General features: G+C 36.9%; 1 protein-coding gene across 17 annotated transcripts in view; it reads left to right on the top strand.

Moving 5' to 3' along the window:
- Positions 1 to 20,047, top strand: part of kcnma1.L (potassium calcium-activated channel subfamily M alpha 1 L homeolog) — a 673,250-nt gene that overhangs the window by 120,261 nt on the left and 532,942 nt on the right. For all 17 annotated transcript variants that reach the window (XM_041568337.1, XM_041568334.1, XM_018240308.2 and 14 more), the window contains 1 exon segment: positions 13,888 to 14,055. In XM_041568337.1, the coding sequence (XP_041424271.1) occupies positions 13,888 to 14,055 (168 nt within the window).

Consider the following 20,047-nt stretch of genomic DNA (forward strand, 5'->3'; position numbering starts at 1 on the left):
TCTTTATTTTACATTATATATAAAAAGCTAAAAGCCTGACACATTTCTTGTCCCTCCTGGACACTTAATCATAGGCTACAATCCAGGCGCCCAAAAGGATTGAATGAGGAATTCAACATGTCCTGTTTTTTGTAAAATGCTTTATACATACGTGTGCGTATATACTAATTTAATTTCCAATTTTTTCAAATAAACCTTCTTCATGAACATACTACATTTTTCCCCTTTTCCTTCTCCCCTTCGTGTAGGGTAAGAATAAATTGACAATTTATAATAATTAATTTGGTGTTATCTTAAAGTAGGTAGTATTGTTGAACTGGAACTCGCTGCCTCCACTAGAAAAATCAGGACTCTTAGGCAATTATTGCCTCAAAAAGTTTTTCCAATGATAAATGTTCCTTACAAACATGCAAAAATGATGTACACAATTTGCAAAATTGGTGTGAACTTTATGTATTGAAAACATTTTATGATTTCTCTTTATGTATGCTAATTTCACTTAATGAGGTGCATGGTTAAATAGGTGGTTCACTCACAGATCTGTATGCTTGAGAAAGGGGTGTAACTTCAAAACGTTGCACTTTTCACTAATAAATTGCAAGGGCATGACCCTGCTTGTATCTGCTGCCACGTGTGCCAGTGAATTTTCTACCTATTGGATTGGGAGGGTGCCAATCCCTCCATCATTGAGCACTGGGCTTATAGTAAACCGAAGGCCGGGGTGTGCGGGTTTGGACACATTTTGTTGGATATTTATTTACTAGGCAGCGAAGGATACAAGACCTATAACCCCTTAAGAAAACAGTCACCAATATCACAATGGTTCCATTGAACTACAGTATTCAGGGAGGTGTTGGTTGAAACTCACAGAAGTGTGAACATGTCATCTGGTCACATAACGACTGCATCAAACCTTCACAGTTTCAGCTATCACTTACCCAAATAGTTCAATGGAACTACCATTGATCATTATGTTTTGTGCCAGTAACCCCTTGCAATAACTCCTTCCAAAATGTATCCAGGATAGTTCAGATGCAATGTAAACTGCACATACCAGACAAGCAGTGGAGGATTAGCAGCTGCTTTGTCTCTTCTCCCTGATCTCCAGCACAAACAGCCATCCTGGGTAAAACTCAGTCTCACCTACTCCCAAACTGGGCATGGCACATGGATCAGATCTTAAGATTTCCCATCAGAAATCTCAAAACATTCCCAGTGCAAAATATCATGACATCACTGGCGTCACCAGGTAGGAATTTTTTTTCTAAAACCAGTAGTTAGCAGCACCCTCTGTCCCACCCCAAACAAGCTTACATAGATACATTGGTGAGAGAGAGGATTTTTATGTTTTTTTCTTCCTCTCCAAGCCTTAATGAAAATAGCAGACCCTGCAGTCTGGGCCCCCCTGTAACTCTGTGGTCTGTTTCCTCTATAGTCATGCCCCTACTAGTTAGTAGCAAGATGCAGTAGTCTAGGTGAGATAGGATGAGATAAGCGTCTTACCTTGTGAAAGCAATATTACATAGGAATAAGTTACAGTTTGACTGTGGTGTTAATATGAAGAAAAGGGAATAGTCAAAAACTAACCCCAGACAGTGTGCAGAGATGGCTGAGAACATAGGGTAGGCTGAGTAGATAGATTTAGTATATAGAATAATATTAATGTAAAAACACTAATAGCTTTGGCCTGTGTCTTTATTTTGTCTTTTAAATGTTTAATTTGTAAATAAAAGCTATATGGAATGACTTTTTACTATTAACCCTTTCCCTGCCAGCCGTTTTGTCCTAGATGCGAACATCTACTGCCAAGCAGTTTTTAGATATTTTGCACTCTTTCACTTTAAGGGCCTTTCCTGGGGTGGTCTTTTAGTTTACCCAGGAAAACAATATATTGTTTTTTTCAGGACAACCTGAACTTTCACAATATGCAAGAATTTTGGTGTAATTCTACTTCTGTAAAAAAATATAGGCTTCTAAGTGTCTAATAAAATGAAAAAAATCATGTTTCACGAAGAACAATCACATATATCAGAAACATCATTTATTTTATGTATGAGAACACAGCCGATTTAGAAAGGTCTATGTCTCCTGAACGCGGCAATACCAAATATATATAGTTTTATGGAGATTTCTCACTTGTATAGCTCAAAATCTACAAGCAGTACACAACCAAATTTCCAAAGCAACGCTCCCCAAACGGCATACTTTTGATTTCAAGGCCAAACATTCTGCTAACAGTAGGTTTACCCTAGAAAACTACCCATTACTAGAAAGAACAGATTCTGGTGAACCAAAAATGGGTAAAAATATCTTTGTACTCCAAACTACCAAGTTGCAATTGTTTCCTAAAGTTATAATGTTTTATAGAAATTGGTGAATTTTTTGAAAAATTACCTCAAAGCTTACACTCTACAGCAACATATCTCCACCACATCATTGGGTATCAATGTAAAACACCCCAAATATGAAATCCTGGGGTCCACTGAACAGTTTGATGCCAAATATGTATAGGTGTACCCAAGCACGTGGCATAGGGGGCCCCAAAAGGAAGACCCCCCGATTGTTCTGTCATTTCAGATACTGCAAAATCAACACATTTACATAGTTTTGGGGGGCGGCAAAGGTAGAAAAAAGTACATTCACCCCAGAAAACTATATATTTTCGGAAAGTACACATTCCCCTGAACCCAAATTGGGTATGCATGTCTTTCTACACCAAAGTACCAAGCGGCAAACCATTCCTAAATTTGGTGATTTTGGCGACATTTCCAAAAATCACCTAAAAATTTCTACTCTGCAGCATCGTATTACCCACATACTTTTAGCTATCAAGATAAATCACCCCAAATATGAAAGCCTAGGGTCCTCTGAACAGTTTGATGCCCAATATGTATAGGTGTACCCAAGCACGTGGCATATAGGGGCCTGAAAAGGAAGACCCCCATATGGTCTGTCATTTCAGATACTTCAAAATCAACACATTTACATCGTTTTGAGGGGGGCAAATGTAGAAAAAAGTAAGTTCACCCCAGAAAACCATATATTTTCGGAAAGTACACATTGCCACAAATCTAAATTGGGTATGCATGTCTTTGTACTCCAAAGTACCAAGTCGCAAACCATTCCTAAATTTGGTGATTTTGGTGACATTTCCAAAAGTCACCTCAAAATTTCTACCCTGCAGCATCGTATTACCCACATACTTTTAGGTATCAAGAGAAATCACCCCAAATATGAAAGCCTAGGGTCCTCTGAACAGTTTGATGCCCAATATGTATAGGTGTACCCAAGCACGTGGCATACAGGGGCCCAAAAAAGAAGACCCCCATATGGTCTGTCATTTTAGGTACTGCAAAATGAACACATTTACATCGTTTTGGGGGGGGGGCAAAAGTAGAAAAAAGTAAGTTCACCCAGGAAAACCATATATTTTCAGAAAGTACACATTCCCACGAATCCAAATTGGGTATGCATGTCTTTCTACGCCAAAGTACCAAGCCGCAAACCATTCCTAAATTTGGTGATTTTGGTGACATTTCCAGAAATCACTTCAAAATTTCTACCCTGCCGCATCGTATTACCCACATACTTTTAGGTATCAAGACAAATCACCCCAAATATGAAAGCCTGGGGTCCTCTGAACAGTTTTATGCCAAATATGTATAGGTGTACCCAAGCACGTGGCATATATCGGCCCTAAAATGAAGACCCCCCCCCCCTTGTATGGTCTGTCATTTCAGGTACTGCAAAATCAACACATTTACATTGTTTTGAGGGGGGCAAATGTAGAAAAAAGTAAGTTCACCCCAGAAAACCATATATTTTCGGAAAGTACACATTGCCACAAATCTAAATTGGGTATGCATGTCTTTGTACTCCAAAGTACCAAGCCGCAAGCCATTCCTAAATTTGGTGATTTTGGTGACATTTCCAAAAATGACTTCAAAATTTCTACCCTGCAGCATCGTATTACCCACATACTTTTCGGTATCAAGAGAAATCACCCCAAATATGAAAGCCTAGGGTCCTCTGAACAGTTTGATTCCCAATATGTATAGGTGTACCCAAGCACGTGGCATATAGGGGCCCCAAAAGGAAGATCCCCATATGGTCTGTCACTTCAGGTACTGCAAAATCAACACATACATAGTTTTGGGGGGAGCAAAGGTAGAAAAAAGAACATTCACCCCAGACAACCATATATTTTCGGAAAGTACACATTCCCGCAAATTCAAATTGGGTATGCATGTCTTTGTACTCCAAAGTACCAAGTCGCAAAATTTGGCGATAAAAGCAACAGTTTTTACATTTTTGAAATTGCCTAAAAATATTGCAATTGGCCGCATTTATCTCACCCAATTTCTTGCATACAATTGTAAAACACGATAAATATTGATGCCAAGGGTCTACTGAACAGTTTGATGCCTAATATGCATTGATATACCAAGGCAGCTGGCATGTGCGGACCCCAAATGAAAATAGTGCATATGATTTTTCTCCGCTGCCGATTCGCCTTCTGTGAACATAGACCCTTGACTACATATTATGTGCCTCAAGACCCTCCTAACAGCAAAGACCCCCCCAAAACCATATATTTTTGGAAAGTACAATTTCTGACGAATCCAAAAAAGATAAAGATGTCTTTCTACACCAAAGTACCAAACTGCAAAGCTTTTCTAAACGTAGAGGTTTTTACAACATTTCCTAAAATTGTTGCAGTTTGCTGCATTTATCGCACACAGTGTTTTACGTATAAAGAAAGATCACCCTAAATATGGACGTCAGAGGTCTACTGAATAGTTTGATGCCCAATATGCAAAGATTTACCAAAGTATTTGGCATGTACGAACCCCAAATGAAAAACATGCATATGAATTTTCACGCTAGCCAACTAAGCTGTATAAAAGAGAGCCCCAACTGTGCGTTATGTGCCGTAAGACCCCAAAACTGTAAAAAGACCCCCAGAAAACCATATATTTTTGGAAAGCATATATTCTGGCGAATCAAACTAAGTAAAATCTATCTTTCTATACCAAAGCACCAAACCAATACTAAAGATACATAAGGAACAATAATGCAGGGATAAAATTGCAATAAAACCACAAAAATAGCGTAAATCAATGAAATAACAAAATAATTGATCCGACAGCATAATTAGTGGCCGAAATCGATTATCCAATAGTCACGCTGTCAAAATAACATGTTTTTAGGCAAAACAATGAACAATGAATAAGTAAAAAAAAGAAAAAACACCAGTTTGTGAGTTTTTGTGTATACATATTTGTGCACTAATAAAAGTTGTCTGAGTGTGCAAATACATGTAATTAAGTTTAAATAAGTGTACAAAAGGGACCCAGTGTGCTAAAGTAAAAAAATAAATAAATAAAAAATTCCAATCTTTACTAAAATGTTTGTGTAAGTGTATAAATGTACTGTAGGTATGTGTAAGTGCAGGTAAGTGTGTAAAAAAACATGCACTTACCGTTTTTGTAGCAGGAGGATCGCTGGAACTAAAGGAGGACTCCTGGCAGCGTGTCTGCAGAGTTACTGCGCAGCAGGAAGTGAGTGGGCGGATGGTGCGACGTGGAGCAGGTAAGGAAATAGCAGCAGCTCTTCCATTGCGCTTCTGCTACTTTAAAAGTCGGATCTGCGACAATCGCGTCGCAGATCCGACTTGACAGCCCCCAGCCACGTTGCCCAGGGGGCTGTCTACCCTCCTGACTCTCTGCAGAGGCGGCAAAAGCCGCCAAAGCAGAGAGAAGGGCTCAGCTGCAGGGGAACGTACAATGTACGTTCTTGGCAGCCTGAGCCCTGAACCGCCAGCACGTACGCCGTACGTGCTTGGCAGTTAAAGGGTTAATGGACAAGTGTTACAGATCCTTTAAGGTATATTTATCTTGCTGTAGACAGCAGTGCTGGAAACTGGGGTAAGAATGCTAGCAAATATTTATTTGTCTGTTCTAGTTCTCCAGTCACACATTCTTGATGTATAAGTGGTTTGGCTTCCCTCTGCACTTCTTGTTTGCTTTGCTTTTTATCCTTTCTGCAAAATGGCCCCACTTTGTTAATACTATTTTTTCTGATTTCTTTTTTTAAAACATGTTACTTTCAGTATGAATATTGTTCTATTTGGAATTTGATCCATACCCCAGCACTTTTTGAAAGATTGAGATTCAATTAAATAATAGATATTTAGCTGATGTGAATAGGACTTTAAATCACTGGCCAGTTTTGTTAAATGTGAATATGCAAAGGAGAATGAATAGTTTACTGTATGTACAATTTTGTAATAGTTAATTATAAACCCTGCGTGTCAGATGGATAGGTCTTAATCTTTCATGTAATAGAGGAACCCCTGCCAACAACTGTCTTCACTGATGCTTTGTTGGGGCCCTGCAACTTTCTGCAGTGGGTGTAATGGGTGTGCTGTCATACAGGTCCTATATTGATCTGATACTGATACAGTGTCATGTGACATGATCTTTGTTTGCTAATGCAGAAGTGTTAATAAAGTTATGTCTTCTTGAAGCGAGTGATGTAGAATAAAACCAGTAGCACACTGATAAAGGTGAAAGATGATTCCGTGGTTTATTCAGCCCATATGCATACAAATAAATGGCAACGTTTCGGACTCCACTGAGCTCTTTATCAAGCATTATCAAGGGTCATACAGTTTGAGCACCTGAGACCTTAATTGGGTGCATAGCAAAGGGTTTTGAGGACTACATAATTGCTAAGTATTCTTGAAGCAAGAGAAGCATGGTGTCTGTGTGCAGTTTCTCCTCTGTTTAAAAGAAAGCTGCAGGCTCACGTGAGATTGAGCTACTGGTTATCCCATCTCTTAAGCAGAATTGTTATGGGCCCAGGAGAGGAGAGACGATGGAGCAGGCTGATATTTGATGAAGATGAAAAGAACTATGAACCATGGGAGACAACGTTTCTAGGCCACATGCACCTGATGAATCTTAAAGAAAACATCCTGCATGAACCCACAGAGGACACAGACTTGGATGACGACAGAAGTAAGAAAGAGGGGGCTTATGCTGAGTTAATTAAATTTTTGGATGATAAAAGTCTGTCTTTATTATGAGAGAAGCAGCTGATGAAGGAAGGAAAGCACTTCAAATCCTGAGAAACCACTATGTTGGCAAAGGTAAGCCATGAATAACTATCTTATACACAGAGTTAACATCTCTTTAGAAAGCTGCAAATTAAAGTGTCACAGACTATATAATACATGCAGAAACAGCCATTACAACAGTGAGAAATGCTGGAAAGACACTAAGTGATGGACTGGACAAAATAAGTGAGAGACCAAAGGGACTAATGTTGGATACATTGCATATAATTACAAACATTAAAAAGTTTAAAAGATTTGATGTGACATTCAAGCCGGAGAACCACTACATGGAGTTGGGGATGGTGAAAAGAATTCTGGTGTAGCACTGAGGAGAGGTGACGCAGAAGTGTGCCTGACTGACAGCAAGGGGAACAGAGTAAAGACAACATTACTAAATGCACTGTATATCCCCACATATACACAGGACATTTTCTCTGTTGAAGCAGCGACAAGCAAAGGTGCATCTGTTAAATTACAGCAAGATGGAAGTGAACAGAGCCATAAGAACGGAACCAAATTCACAATCAAGAAATGATAATGGCCATATACAGGACAGCTTTTGTACAAGATACTCCAAAAAGGACAGAAAAGCCCCTCAGTACTTAGATGACTATGTATTAAAGTCAGATGTTAATGATCAGATACTGACAAACATTGACTACTGTTGCAGAGCACATGATGTACCACAAACTTTTAGCGAAGCCATAGATTTACCCCAGTCACAGACATGGCTTAATGCAATGAAAGATGAGATATATTCACTAAAAGAGGACGATACGTTCACACTGACCTCCCTATCATAAGGTAAAAATGCAGTGGGGTAGATGGGCCTATGTAATAAAAAGCAATGCAGATGGATCTGAAACATAAAAAGCTAGATACAGTATGTTGATAAAGGATACAGTCAAGTAAAGGGAGTTGATTACATGGAGATTTTTTCTCCAACTGTGAATTTTACTTCTATAACGCATTTAGATATTATGACTAAGCCAGCAACAAGGTTTAAGTTAAACTGGGAGAATTTGTACATTACATATTTGAAGTATAAACCAGTGTACTATACATTTATGCTAAATATGTCTTTATATTTATGGCTGACAGGAAACCCGCACACTACACAGGTTAGTCTAGAGAAAAAATGTGATGCAGACAAGGGAGAGGCTAAATCATAGGAATAAGTTAGAGGCCAGGACATATTGTAAGGCATCAAAATGTAAACTGATTCTCTTTGGTGTTTTTAACACCAAAAAAAGGCAAAAATGTACAAGCTATACAGTATACAGTAATATAACAAATGCTAGAGTTATAATGTATAAACAAACAAAGATTACATAAAGAAATAAGAAGAGTAGGGGCTATTCACAAGGGTTAATAATATGCAGGATTCTATTTTTTCCTTTCTATCTAACATTGTCCACCACCATTACCACAGTTGCAGTTTCACAACCACCAGTATGTGTGGAACAGCATTTGCATATGCTCTAGAGACCCCTATTTATCACCCTTTAACACAATGGTAAATACTAACCATGTAGTGTGTGCAGGAGTGTGTGCTGCCCCCGCCACCAACATGTTGCAATGGCTCCATTGCTAGTTCAAACATGAAATTATAGAATATTGTCTCTCAGAGATTCTAGCCATAGTTATTGTCTACCTCTAGTGTCACCAAAGTGGTTACCTTGCCATATGACAAAAATGGGAACATTTGTGCCACAGTAGTGATTCAAGATCTGTAGCTCTAAATTTGTAGTTTTTCTTCCCATACATATGACTGAACTACAGTAAGTCAATTTAAATAAATAATTTTGGTCTAGATTTCAAAGTAACTGGAGTACACTTCCATTAATAGCCTCATTGTAGGCAGGCCCGGATTTGTGGAAAGGCCACCAAGATTTTAGGGAGCGCATGCTTCCCAACCACACCCACATTGGTTCAGGATTTGCAGGAGATACAATACCTATCCCCATAGCTCAGGTCGCAATGATGAAAGTTTGCCCAAATAAAAGGGAGGGGACGGGGGAAACAAACACCAGCTGGCCTAGGGGCATCCAGTATGTAAATCCAGTCTTGATTGTAGGAATTGTAATATGCTGTTTATTCCCCAAGGAGCAAATCACCAGGAGCTGAAACTAAATTGCTTAAGAGAGAGGGAACCTTATCCATTCAGTGCACTAAGCATAGTGCATTTGTAATAGATGAGATGAGGAAAGAAAAATTACTTATATTATAATTCACACAATCCAATCGCTTTTATGTAAATCGTAATCATTATATATATGATTGGTTACTAAATTGTAAGTGAATCACTTTTTACAAGGTCAAATTACATTTCTTATCTTACTGGCTCTTAAAAAGGTAAACAGAGAAAGTTCAACGAAGAACTACTAAATTGATAAAGGTTATGGAAGGAATGTCTCATTTACTAGGTAAAGCTGTCTAAATTGGGATTGTGTATGCTAAAGAAGAGGTGCTTAAGGGGGTAGCTTCCAGTGAACACAAGGTTAATCCATTCAGAAAGGTAGGTCCATTTTGAAACATGGAAAGGGTTTTTTTTCCCCCCAATGATTGTACGGCTGTGGAATTCTCTCCTCAAGGCTGTTGTACTGGAAAATTCATTTGATAGTTTTAACAAAGGTTTAGATGTCTTTTTAGAAATTGAGAAAATACCAAGGGGTACATTTACTAAGCTCGAGTGAAGGATTCGAAGTAAAAAAAACTTCGAATTTCGAAGTATTTTTTTGGGTACTTCAACCATCGAATAGGCTACTACGACCTTCGACTTCGATTCAAACTAAAAATCGTTTGACTATTCGACCATTCGATAGTCGAAGTACTATCTCTTTAAAAAAAACTTCATACATACTTCGGTAGTTTAAACCTACGGAGGTACAATATTAGATTACTTTTCTAAGGTTTTTTTGATTGAAGGAAAATCCTTTGATTGATCGATTTGCGGTACATCCTTCGAATTCGATATTCGAATTCGTAGGATTTTACTTCGAAGGGTCGAATTCGAGGGTTTATTAACCCTCGATATTCGACCCTTAGTAAATGCCCCCAAGTGTTTGTGAAGATTCTCATTCATCCAGGTCATGGTATGTCAATAGAAATAAGTCAAATCAACTGGACCTGCTGTGTTTTTTCCTTGAAGATATTTCACCAGTTATCCAGCTGGCTTTCTCGATTCAGAATAACTTCAGAATTATTCTGAATTGAGAACCCCCGTTGGATGACTGGTGAAATGTCTTCAAGGAAAAAACACAGCAAGTCCAGTTGATTTGACTTATTTCTACGAATAGAAAATACCAAGCTACTGAAATTAACTCTAGTATAAAGCTGATCCAGAAACTGGTCCAATAGTCCTCTTGAGAGTTGGTTTCTGTTGAAATGACCTATGTGCGCACATATGTATGTGTGTGAATATTAAATTGTAAGCTGCGAAGGATGACCAGTCTTTCTAAATGCTCTGCAAAATATGTTGGTAAGGGGGCACGTGTTGCCCAAATATACCATGCCAATAGATCAGATTTTCCAGTACTGTACATACTTAGAAAAACAAGTAGAGCCATTTAAGGCACTTGACATACTGTAGTAGAATACTTTTAGGAAAAGGGCAGATTTGTCATTTTCATTCATCTACTGGTCATATCTCGAGATGCTTATATTACCAGATTTGTAAAACCTTGAATTAACTGACCGTGGGAAAACCACAATGAAAAGAGGTATCAAAATAATGAAGAGTTTATTCAGTGAACAAAATATCTGTGTCCATTTATCACTACTGTTTCACTGCTGTGGAAAAATGAGATGAGTAAATTAGGTTTTGCTCTATTCATGGAACCATTCTAATATTTATGTGAAACTGAAATATTTAGTAATATAGAGCTGCCGTGCTGCAGTCCTGCAGGATTCCTAGATATATACATGCCAATTCCAGCAAAGTTAAAGAACTGAACTGTGTAAATGTTTTGCATGGCTTTCAATGTCTGTTTTTAAAGTAACCTATGTAATTAATGTAATCAGCTTTTTTTTAAAATAATTTATTGTTTCAGTATGACAAATGACAGTGTCATCTAGTGAATTCCATAAAGCCCTTGGGCTAGCTGGGGTTCATAAAAATGATGGCTGGACACATATGGCTAGCATCTCTTGTACAATCCTGACATGCAGACTATGGAACTGAATACAAATGCTATTTTGCACATTAAACATTAAGATAAATACATAATTTAAAAAAAATGTTCAGTTGTAGGGCTTTCAAGTATCATGGCATTAAGGATTTGAAACTGGTTTGGTTCAACTATATGAATCCTACAAAATGTCCTGGGATTCGCACAGACCCTGGCCCAGAATCATGTATTGGTACGTCCTTACAGATCTAAGCCACTTACTGTTGAAGATCGTTTTTAAGGCACAGCTTTATGATGTTAGGTTTATAATTTCTACAAAGACATATGCAAAACAAAGGAGTGTACAAATGATGTACAAAAAAGGTTTTTGAAGAACCAGGAATATCTTCCCAAAATATGAAGCTGATTTATCCCAAATGATTCCAAACAGTTTGATATTTTCCCCCATTTGTCAAAATGTTTAACAAATTAACTTGTTTATGAAACGTGATACTTTTGCCACTTTGTCAAAATGTTTCCAACTGCTTTGAGCACTGCAGTCAAATTTCAATCTGCATTTTCATTTTCACCCCTCATACTGTATGTTTCTGTAACATTAAGCTCTGTACTCCGTAGGCTTGGTAAAGTTTCATTTTTCACCCCTCATACTGTATGTTTCTGTGACATCAGGAATCAAACCAGAACTGCAGCTCCTCTTCACTTATTCATTTCCTTTATGCACTATACATTGGCCAACATGATGCCCCGGCAGATGACATTTTAAAGCCTGTCAGATCAACGCATACTTATAGTATGTAGGCACTGTTCCAAAATGTTGGGCCACTATATACGCATCAAAAAAACATATCAGTAATGTGACCATCTTAAAAGGTGTTGCAGTATTTTTACCAGGAGAGGGTTTTGGTGAAGAACAGTAATGTTTTGGGGTGGTTTATTATTAAGGGGCAGATTTATTAAGAATCGAGTTGTGTTTTCCACGAAAATTCAAGTTTTCAAGCAAATTTTTTGGTCAAAAATCTATTTTTCTAGTTAAAAAAACCTAAGTTTTTCAAGTTTTTAAAAAAAAACAAAAAACTCTGACCTCCGATCCTGGAAATAGCTTGAATCCAAAAATACACCATTTAAAACCTGTTGAGGTCATGTAGGAATGAAAGGCAGAGGTCTTGAACTATATGAAGATGTTAACTCCCTGTCCTCTCCCCGTCACTGTGAGAAGTGAATCAACAGGTAGTTTACTCGCCCTTCAATCACCACACTGTACAAGTTCTGGAACTTGTTTAATGCTGATGATCAAAAGAAGGTAGAACTGTGGATACAAACAATACAGAGGTATCAGAATACATTCTGGATAAATAAGATGCAGATGAAATACAATAAAACAAATATAAACATCTGATACATGTTATACAGTCCTACTGAGGCCTAACACAGGTGTCTGCTGAGAGGGAAACATTGAGTCACAAACTACAACCAGAATGCACATAGCAGTAAAATACACATAGTATAATGAACAGGCATAAAGGCAAAATGCAAGCTTACCAACGATGCTTGGATAGGCCTGCTTGGAAACAAGGATGGGTAAGGATTTTACAGAGTATAGTGAATTGTGGCTGTTAATACAGAAATTACTGCTTCCTCTCTGCACCTGGAAGTGATCTAATCAGATGTGACAGAGATAATTTAGAATGCATAATAAACAGCTGCCAGGCTGCAGTGCTAGAAACAACCAGCGAGGGGGGTACCCTTATATAAAGACAGGGTTTGTGCTGATGCCACATTAAAGAAAATATATACAGTACCACTCAAAAAAGTAATTGATAAATCAAAAGTACAAAATTGTTGTTAGACTAATAATGGAGGATTCACCTCAGTTCACCCCAGTCCCAAGGTGCAAGTCCAAAACACTGTATCCAGAAAAAATGTGAGGACCTCCAGTAATAAAGAAACAATTATATAAAAAAGTAGAAAAATTTATTAGGACATGAAAACCTAACGCGTTTCGTGCCTACTGGGGCACTTACTCATATGAGTAAGTGCCCCAATAGGCACGAAACGCGTTAGGTTTTCATGTCCTAATAAATTTTTCTACTTTTTTTAATATAATTGTTTCTTTATTACTGGAGGTCCTCACATTTTTTCTGGATACAGTGGGGGGGTACCCTACCCTACCCTAGATGCTCAATACACATTACATATGAAGAATTTGACAGCACTTAAAGAATAATTATACATGGAATACAGAAAGAGCTACTGCTGTGGCAGCACACTCCCTAAATTGTCTTTTGCTACTAAATGTGCTTGAATAAAAAAGAAAATGACCCCTCCTTCACCAATAAAGTTAAGCTGAGCTTATTTTATTTATACTTGTGGATTTCCAAGATTATTGCAATATAAGTATCAGTGAAGTAAACAATATCACCTAGCATTTATAAATACAACAATAAGACCTTGCAAAGCTAATAGTTCATGACTTGAATTATTAGACTAGTGGATATTAGTATTTTAATTATACAAGTTTAACATAACTATGCTGATTTTTCTTTGTTAGGCGTTTGGTAGAAGGGATTCGCAATGGTGATTTAATTGTAAAAGTTTTTACTAAACATTAACATTTCCCTTTATTCTACTTTATTACAGGAGGCACAGAAAGTTGTAAATGTAGCAAGCAGCCAGGTCACTGATGGGGACTACAAGCCAACTGATGATAAAGAAGAAGTAGGAGTGGCAGAAGTTGGCTGGATGACATCAGTTAAAGACTGGGCAGGCGTGATGATTTCTGCCCAGACCCTAACAGGTCGTGTGTTGGTATGTTTCAGACTCATTTACACTCATTAGTTGCAGATTATAGGAAAACACTTTTGTAGATAATGCATTTTTCTTGTGTATAAAAATGTTTCTGACATCCCCTATATTTTTTTTGTGGCAAAATCAGTAAGTATTTGTTAGTTCTCTAAATTGCAGTGGTTGAGTTCTAGTAAATGGTGCCCCTTGTTGATCTTTCTCGTAAAGGCTTGCTCAGATGTAAATCTGAATGCTCAGTGGTATCTTGGCTTATAAATGTTAGTATGTGATTCAGCCAATGCCTACATTCCTTTTTAACGACTAGGGGCCTGATTTTATTCAGTGAGGAAAAAGTTTCCCCATGGTTTTCATGTGAATGCTTATAGATGAGATTCAATTCAAGGAGAAAAACCTTTCTCCTAATAAAGTTCCAGTTTTTTTCCCCATAGACTTCAATAGAGTTTTCACATGATAAACAGTGAGGTATTAAATTAAATTAAATTGCATATCAAATTTAATCCTGTCCATAAGTTTTCAAGTGATAAACCTATTTCTCATTGGATTGAACCTGGCCCTATAGATTTCAAGTTTTCTTCTTTTAATTATCCTACCTTACCTAGTTTTTTCTTTTCTTTTACTTTTATTGCAATATTCAATAATTTCCATTACAGTGGATAACATTAGTATTCAACAAAATAAGAAACCCATCTGTTCAACTAGCAAAATATTACCTAGCATCCTGTTATACAGTAACCAAGGCCATACATTTTGGGCATAAGCAATTGTGTTGCAGTACTTTTGTCTCATTTCAAGGTGTTTTTGTTTCTAGCATCAAAATATTCTAGTTTGCTCAAGACATTTACAAAGTTGATGAGCTCAGATAATGCTGGAGTATGTTTTTTTTTTCTAAAAAAAAATATATTAGTAGTCAGGCCATTTCTAAAATAATAAATGGGCAGAACGAATGAATAAATGTTACTCCAGTTACTTTACTTTACTAGAATAAGATATATCAATCATTTTTTAATAATTTTATTACACTGATTCACTGATGTACTGCACAAATTTACGAGGTAACGTCAGGAGCAGATGATTTTTTTTCATGTTCCTGTAATAATTAGATATGAACTACCTGAGAAGTATTGTGCTCACAATGTGCTAATGTGCTAATACTTGCATGTCTACCACAAAACAATGGGCAACAAGAAGAATGACAGAAATTGATAATATTGTGAAGCTTAGGGGCCGATTCACCAAGGGTCGAATATCGAGGGTTAATTAACCCTCAATATTCGACTGGGAATTAAAATCCTTCGACTTCGAATATCGAAGTCGAAAGATTTAGCGCAGATAGTACGATCGAACGATCGAAGGACTATTCCTTCGATCGAACGATTAAATCCTTCAAATCGTTCGATTCGAAGGATTTAAATCCAACGATCGAAGGAATATCCTTCGATCAAAAAAACTTAGGAAAGCCTATGGGGACCTTCCCCATAGGCTAACATTGAGTTCGGTAGTTTTTAGATGGCGAATTAGGGGGTCGAAGTTTTTTTTAAAGAGACAGTACTTCGATTATCGAATGGTCGAATAGTCGAACGATTTTTAGTTTGAATCCTTCGATTCGAAGTCGAAGTCGAAGGTTGAAGTAGCCCAAAAAACACTTCAAAATTCGAAGTTTTTTTACTTCGAATCCTTCACTCGAAGTTAGTGAATCGGCCCCTTAAAGTTTAAATTTACTATTTCCACAGATAGTGTGGTTTATTATGTATAATTATTGGGTAATTGTTATATATTTATATATATAATTTTTGTGAGTCATTTTTGTGGCAGCAAAGAGTAGTTAGTAATGGCAGGTAAAATTCCTCTCCAATGGAGCTTAGATTGTTCTGATATTATTGCAATTTTAGAACAGTCACTAGTATATAGCATGGCTGTTGTAAAGATTGCTTAATGTCTGAGACTTCTTCAATGAGATGCAGTGTAATGCAAATTAAAAATCACTATGTCACGTGAGTCTATAAAAAGGACTGTAAAGAAGCCAATTTAGAATGTTGTACAGTTAACTTGATCACAAATAAATGCACAAGAAGATTCTTACTACCAATAAGGAATGGGATCTTTTATCTAGAAACCCGTTTTGCTGCCCATAGAGTTTATGGCCTTTTTTTCCTGCCACCTTGTTTCTGCGAGGGCAAAATTACATGCATTTTTCACTCATTATACTGTTCTCTATCATGCCCTACATTGTTAAAGAACCTCCTATTCCCTATGGTACAACTGCTACTTTTTCAATAGAAAAAAAGGCTTCCATGTTGTCAATTTATTAAAAACATGTCTGTGATTTTTGACATTACCTCTGTTCAACTGATAATGGGATCTTCTACTACTACACTATAACTAACAACTAATAATAAATCTGACTACCAACAGATCATATCTGGGTGCTTTGTATCCCACATTAAAATTAATAAACTATATACTTATGTGTATGTCCTTGTATAAGCAGTGGGATGGCTCAGATCCCTTTTGGTTGATTTGGAAGGATAAAATGATGTATGCGTTTTTTTTGTTGCACTGCATTCTTTTTGTTTTGTCGCGCAAAGCAAAACGAGCTGCTGGGCAATTCTTTAAGCAGTTCCGTGAAAAATTTTGCCACTGGCGAAACGTGGAAGTCCGCAGTGAACCTGTTGTTCATCACTAAAGATTATCTAAAAAGTTGCAAAAATAGAACATTCTTTAAGTACACTAAAAGTTTAACTATCGTTTGCACCAGGCCTGTCATCAGGCCCGGATTTTTGTGGGGCCATTACGGCCTAGGCCCGCACAATTTCAAGGGCAGCATGCTGCGTTCAAAGGTTCACTGGGGGGAGGCAGCTCCCCAGTGCTTCGGTGCATGCATGCTCCCTGGCGGTAGGACCATGCAGCCTAGGGGCTCCAAAGTGGGAAATCCGGGCCTGTCTGTCATACTCCATTTGGTTGCATGAGTGCAATACTGCATCACAAGCTCCTCAAAGCCACTTGAGTGTCACCATACGTCCCAACTGTCCCGTTTTTAGAGGGACAGTCCCTCTTTTGATGGCTCAACCCACACTCCCTCGTTTCTACTCGAAAGTCCCATTTTTCTCTGCACTGAACAGCCAGAAAAAGAAACAAAGTTTCTAACTTAATTGGCTTTTGACAGAGAGCCCAGAACTGCCACAGCAGCAGATAAGATACTTTTGTAACAATATAAGATAACAGGTCCCTTGGGAAAGGTTAGACTCACAGCTTAAGGGCAAGTCACCTTCATAAGCAAAACTGTAATAACTGAAAAAAAACACAGAAATATGTTCAAACTTTCATAACCTGCCAAATTTTGTAAAATAAACATGTTAATTGGGGGGAGTGGCAACAAAAATCAGCGTGGTCAAAAAATTCATTGAGCGGCATATTTTTTTGTCTTTTTTTATCTAAAATGTTGGGAGGTATGGTGTCACTATGAATGCATGATATTATTGTGTTGCATCATGACATAACTACTTAAATGCCTCTATAGTGTTAGGCCTATTGAATGTAGGTACTTAGTTTTAAATCTTTGCTCTTGCTGCAGTTTTGAGTGGTATTTAATTTAAAATATTTCATGAGACTGAATTCCTTTTTTTTGATCCTGTCTTACCTGCTGCCTCTCATAACCTATACCTGTTATACTGTATTTTGCCTACTGCCTGCCCTTGAACTTTAACTTGCTCAACGCTGTTCCTTTCTTTCCAATATGGACATCTGCCCTCATTTCACTTCTACAACTTTGTCCTTGTCCACAACTTACTTTTTGAGTGCCTTCATCATTTTGAAAGTACAAGTCTGACCAAAATATTGGTTGTTGTGTATAATTATATTAAAATAATAGTAACTCATGAATAACATATACATATTTTCATTTTAATGTCTTAGTTTAACTACTGTCGTTTTTATTACTGATACCCAGTCCAGACTTGTGGCTGTAGAATGTGTCAATACTTTTTACTGGTTTGATTTTCAAGGAGCATATCTGTGTGGTCAGGCTCAGTACAATATCAGAGAGAACCCTTTGCTACCATTTCACCTCCAACTCGAGCACTGATGGATGAGATGAGTTCCTGCTCACATATCATTTTTCAGCACTTTTAAATTGCCTATAATTTATAATGTTATCCACATGATAACAGTTTGGATAACTTCATTATAATGCCTGTAGTATTTAAATATTTAATGCTTATATCTAATGGTTTTACTTTTTTCTGCATAACAAAGATTTTTACAGTTCTTTATCGCTTGACGTTTTATATTAATATTGTGATACAATCTTGGTAGTACCTCTATAATTTTATTTTTCGTGGTTTAAGTACATTAGCAGCAATCAGATAATATTTTATATGTATTTGTTTCTCTTTTCAATTCCTTTGGAGATTATTATATGAAGATTCAGTGATATTTTACAAATGCCAGTCTGGACTGGGCATCAGGAATAAAAAGAACAGAAGTAGATAAACTCCTTTCTATAATATTAATATAATACAGAGCCTAATAATAAGAGCCATGAATATTCTGTAAAATATATCCATATAAACAGTGCTTGGTGATGTCATCAGTTATAAACAGTACTTAGTGAATCTCATGATTCACTGAAACTGTGTTATAAAAAATAATGTACCCCCTGTATATGAAGATATTACAAGTTACCTCAGAGTTTCATGACCTGTATAAAAACTTCTGCTTTATTTTTCACAGTAGTGGGTAAATGATTCACTATATATAATAAGCCAATTTATACGAAAGTATTTTAGGGTAGTCATAATGTTATCTATCTACATTTGGGAAAACCCATACAGATAAAACATAAATTGTGTCTATCTAGGTTTATATTATCTGGTGCTGAAAAAACAATTACTACCGTTAGAGAAAGAATGGCCAATCATGAATCTTTCCACAGAGCTTTAGCAACTGGAGACTCTAATGGCCACCCACTTTTTGAAGCGCAAACATTCATTGGCTATTTTCAAGAGTATGGTAATTGACCAATCCACCAAGAGATGGAGATTGGGAGAAATTTCTGTTGCAAACTTAATCTATTAGCCCTTTGGGGCTAAATTAACTTTTTGTTATGCAGCTTTTTATTAGGGATGCACTGAATACACTATTTTGGGGTCCGGTTGAATCCCAAATCTTTCAAAAACAATTTGTATAGTTCAAAAAGAACCATGATTTCAAAAGTCACAAGATTTTAAGGATTCAATCTGGCCAAATCCACAAACTACTAAAAAAGGCAGAATCCAGAACTGAATGCTGGATTTGGTGCATCCCTACTTATATTGGATTTGCATTTATTTTTTTCCCACTAAACCTGTTGGTTAGAAATAGTATTTCTCTATGAAATTTCAGAAATAAGGTTAGGCCGATTTCATATTAATGGATTTATTCACTAATGCATCTATAGATCTATAGGTTGTTTTTGGTTGGTGTATTGATTTAAATACTGACAGAATGTGTATAGGATGTTTTGCAGTCACTAATCTGATTTATTTATTGCTTGTTATAGGATTGTCACTACACTTCTAGATATATCAGGTTTTCATTATCTTGATTAAGAAAAGTGATGTGTGATGATATTAACATTAGTAGTTTTAAGCATAAAATCATGAAAGTTTAACTTTCACAGCTTCTGGTAATAGCGGACATATTACAATATACATCATATACCTTCATTAAAAAGATTAAGGGATTTTACTAATTTTGTGGTTTCTACGAGTGTGTGCTCACACTTAATCCATAACCCCTGCAAATTCCGTAATGTGGTACACCTGATGACTTGGCCCAGTATCTAGCTCTCTCCCCTCACCCAATGGAACAATTAACATAATTGGTGCTCTTTACTTAATGAATATGCTCTTCTGAAGTTGCAGTTATACTATTAATGATTCAGATATCCCTTTACTTCTTTGCAACAGTTACATGTACATGCTTTACACATATATTTTTTTTTTTTGCCTTTGGGTTT

The sequence above is a fragment of the Xenopus laevis genome, chromosome 7L (assembly GCF_017654675.1).
Source record: "Xenopus laevis strain J_2021 chromosome 7L, Xenopus_laevis_v10.1, whole genome shotgun sequence".
In the NCBI taxonomy this organism is placed as follows: domain Eukaryota; kingdom Metazoa; phylum Chordata; class Amphibia; order Anura; family Pipidae; genus Xenopus; species Xenopus laevis.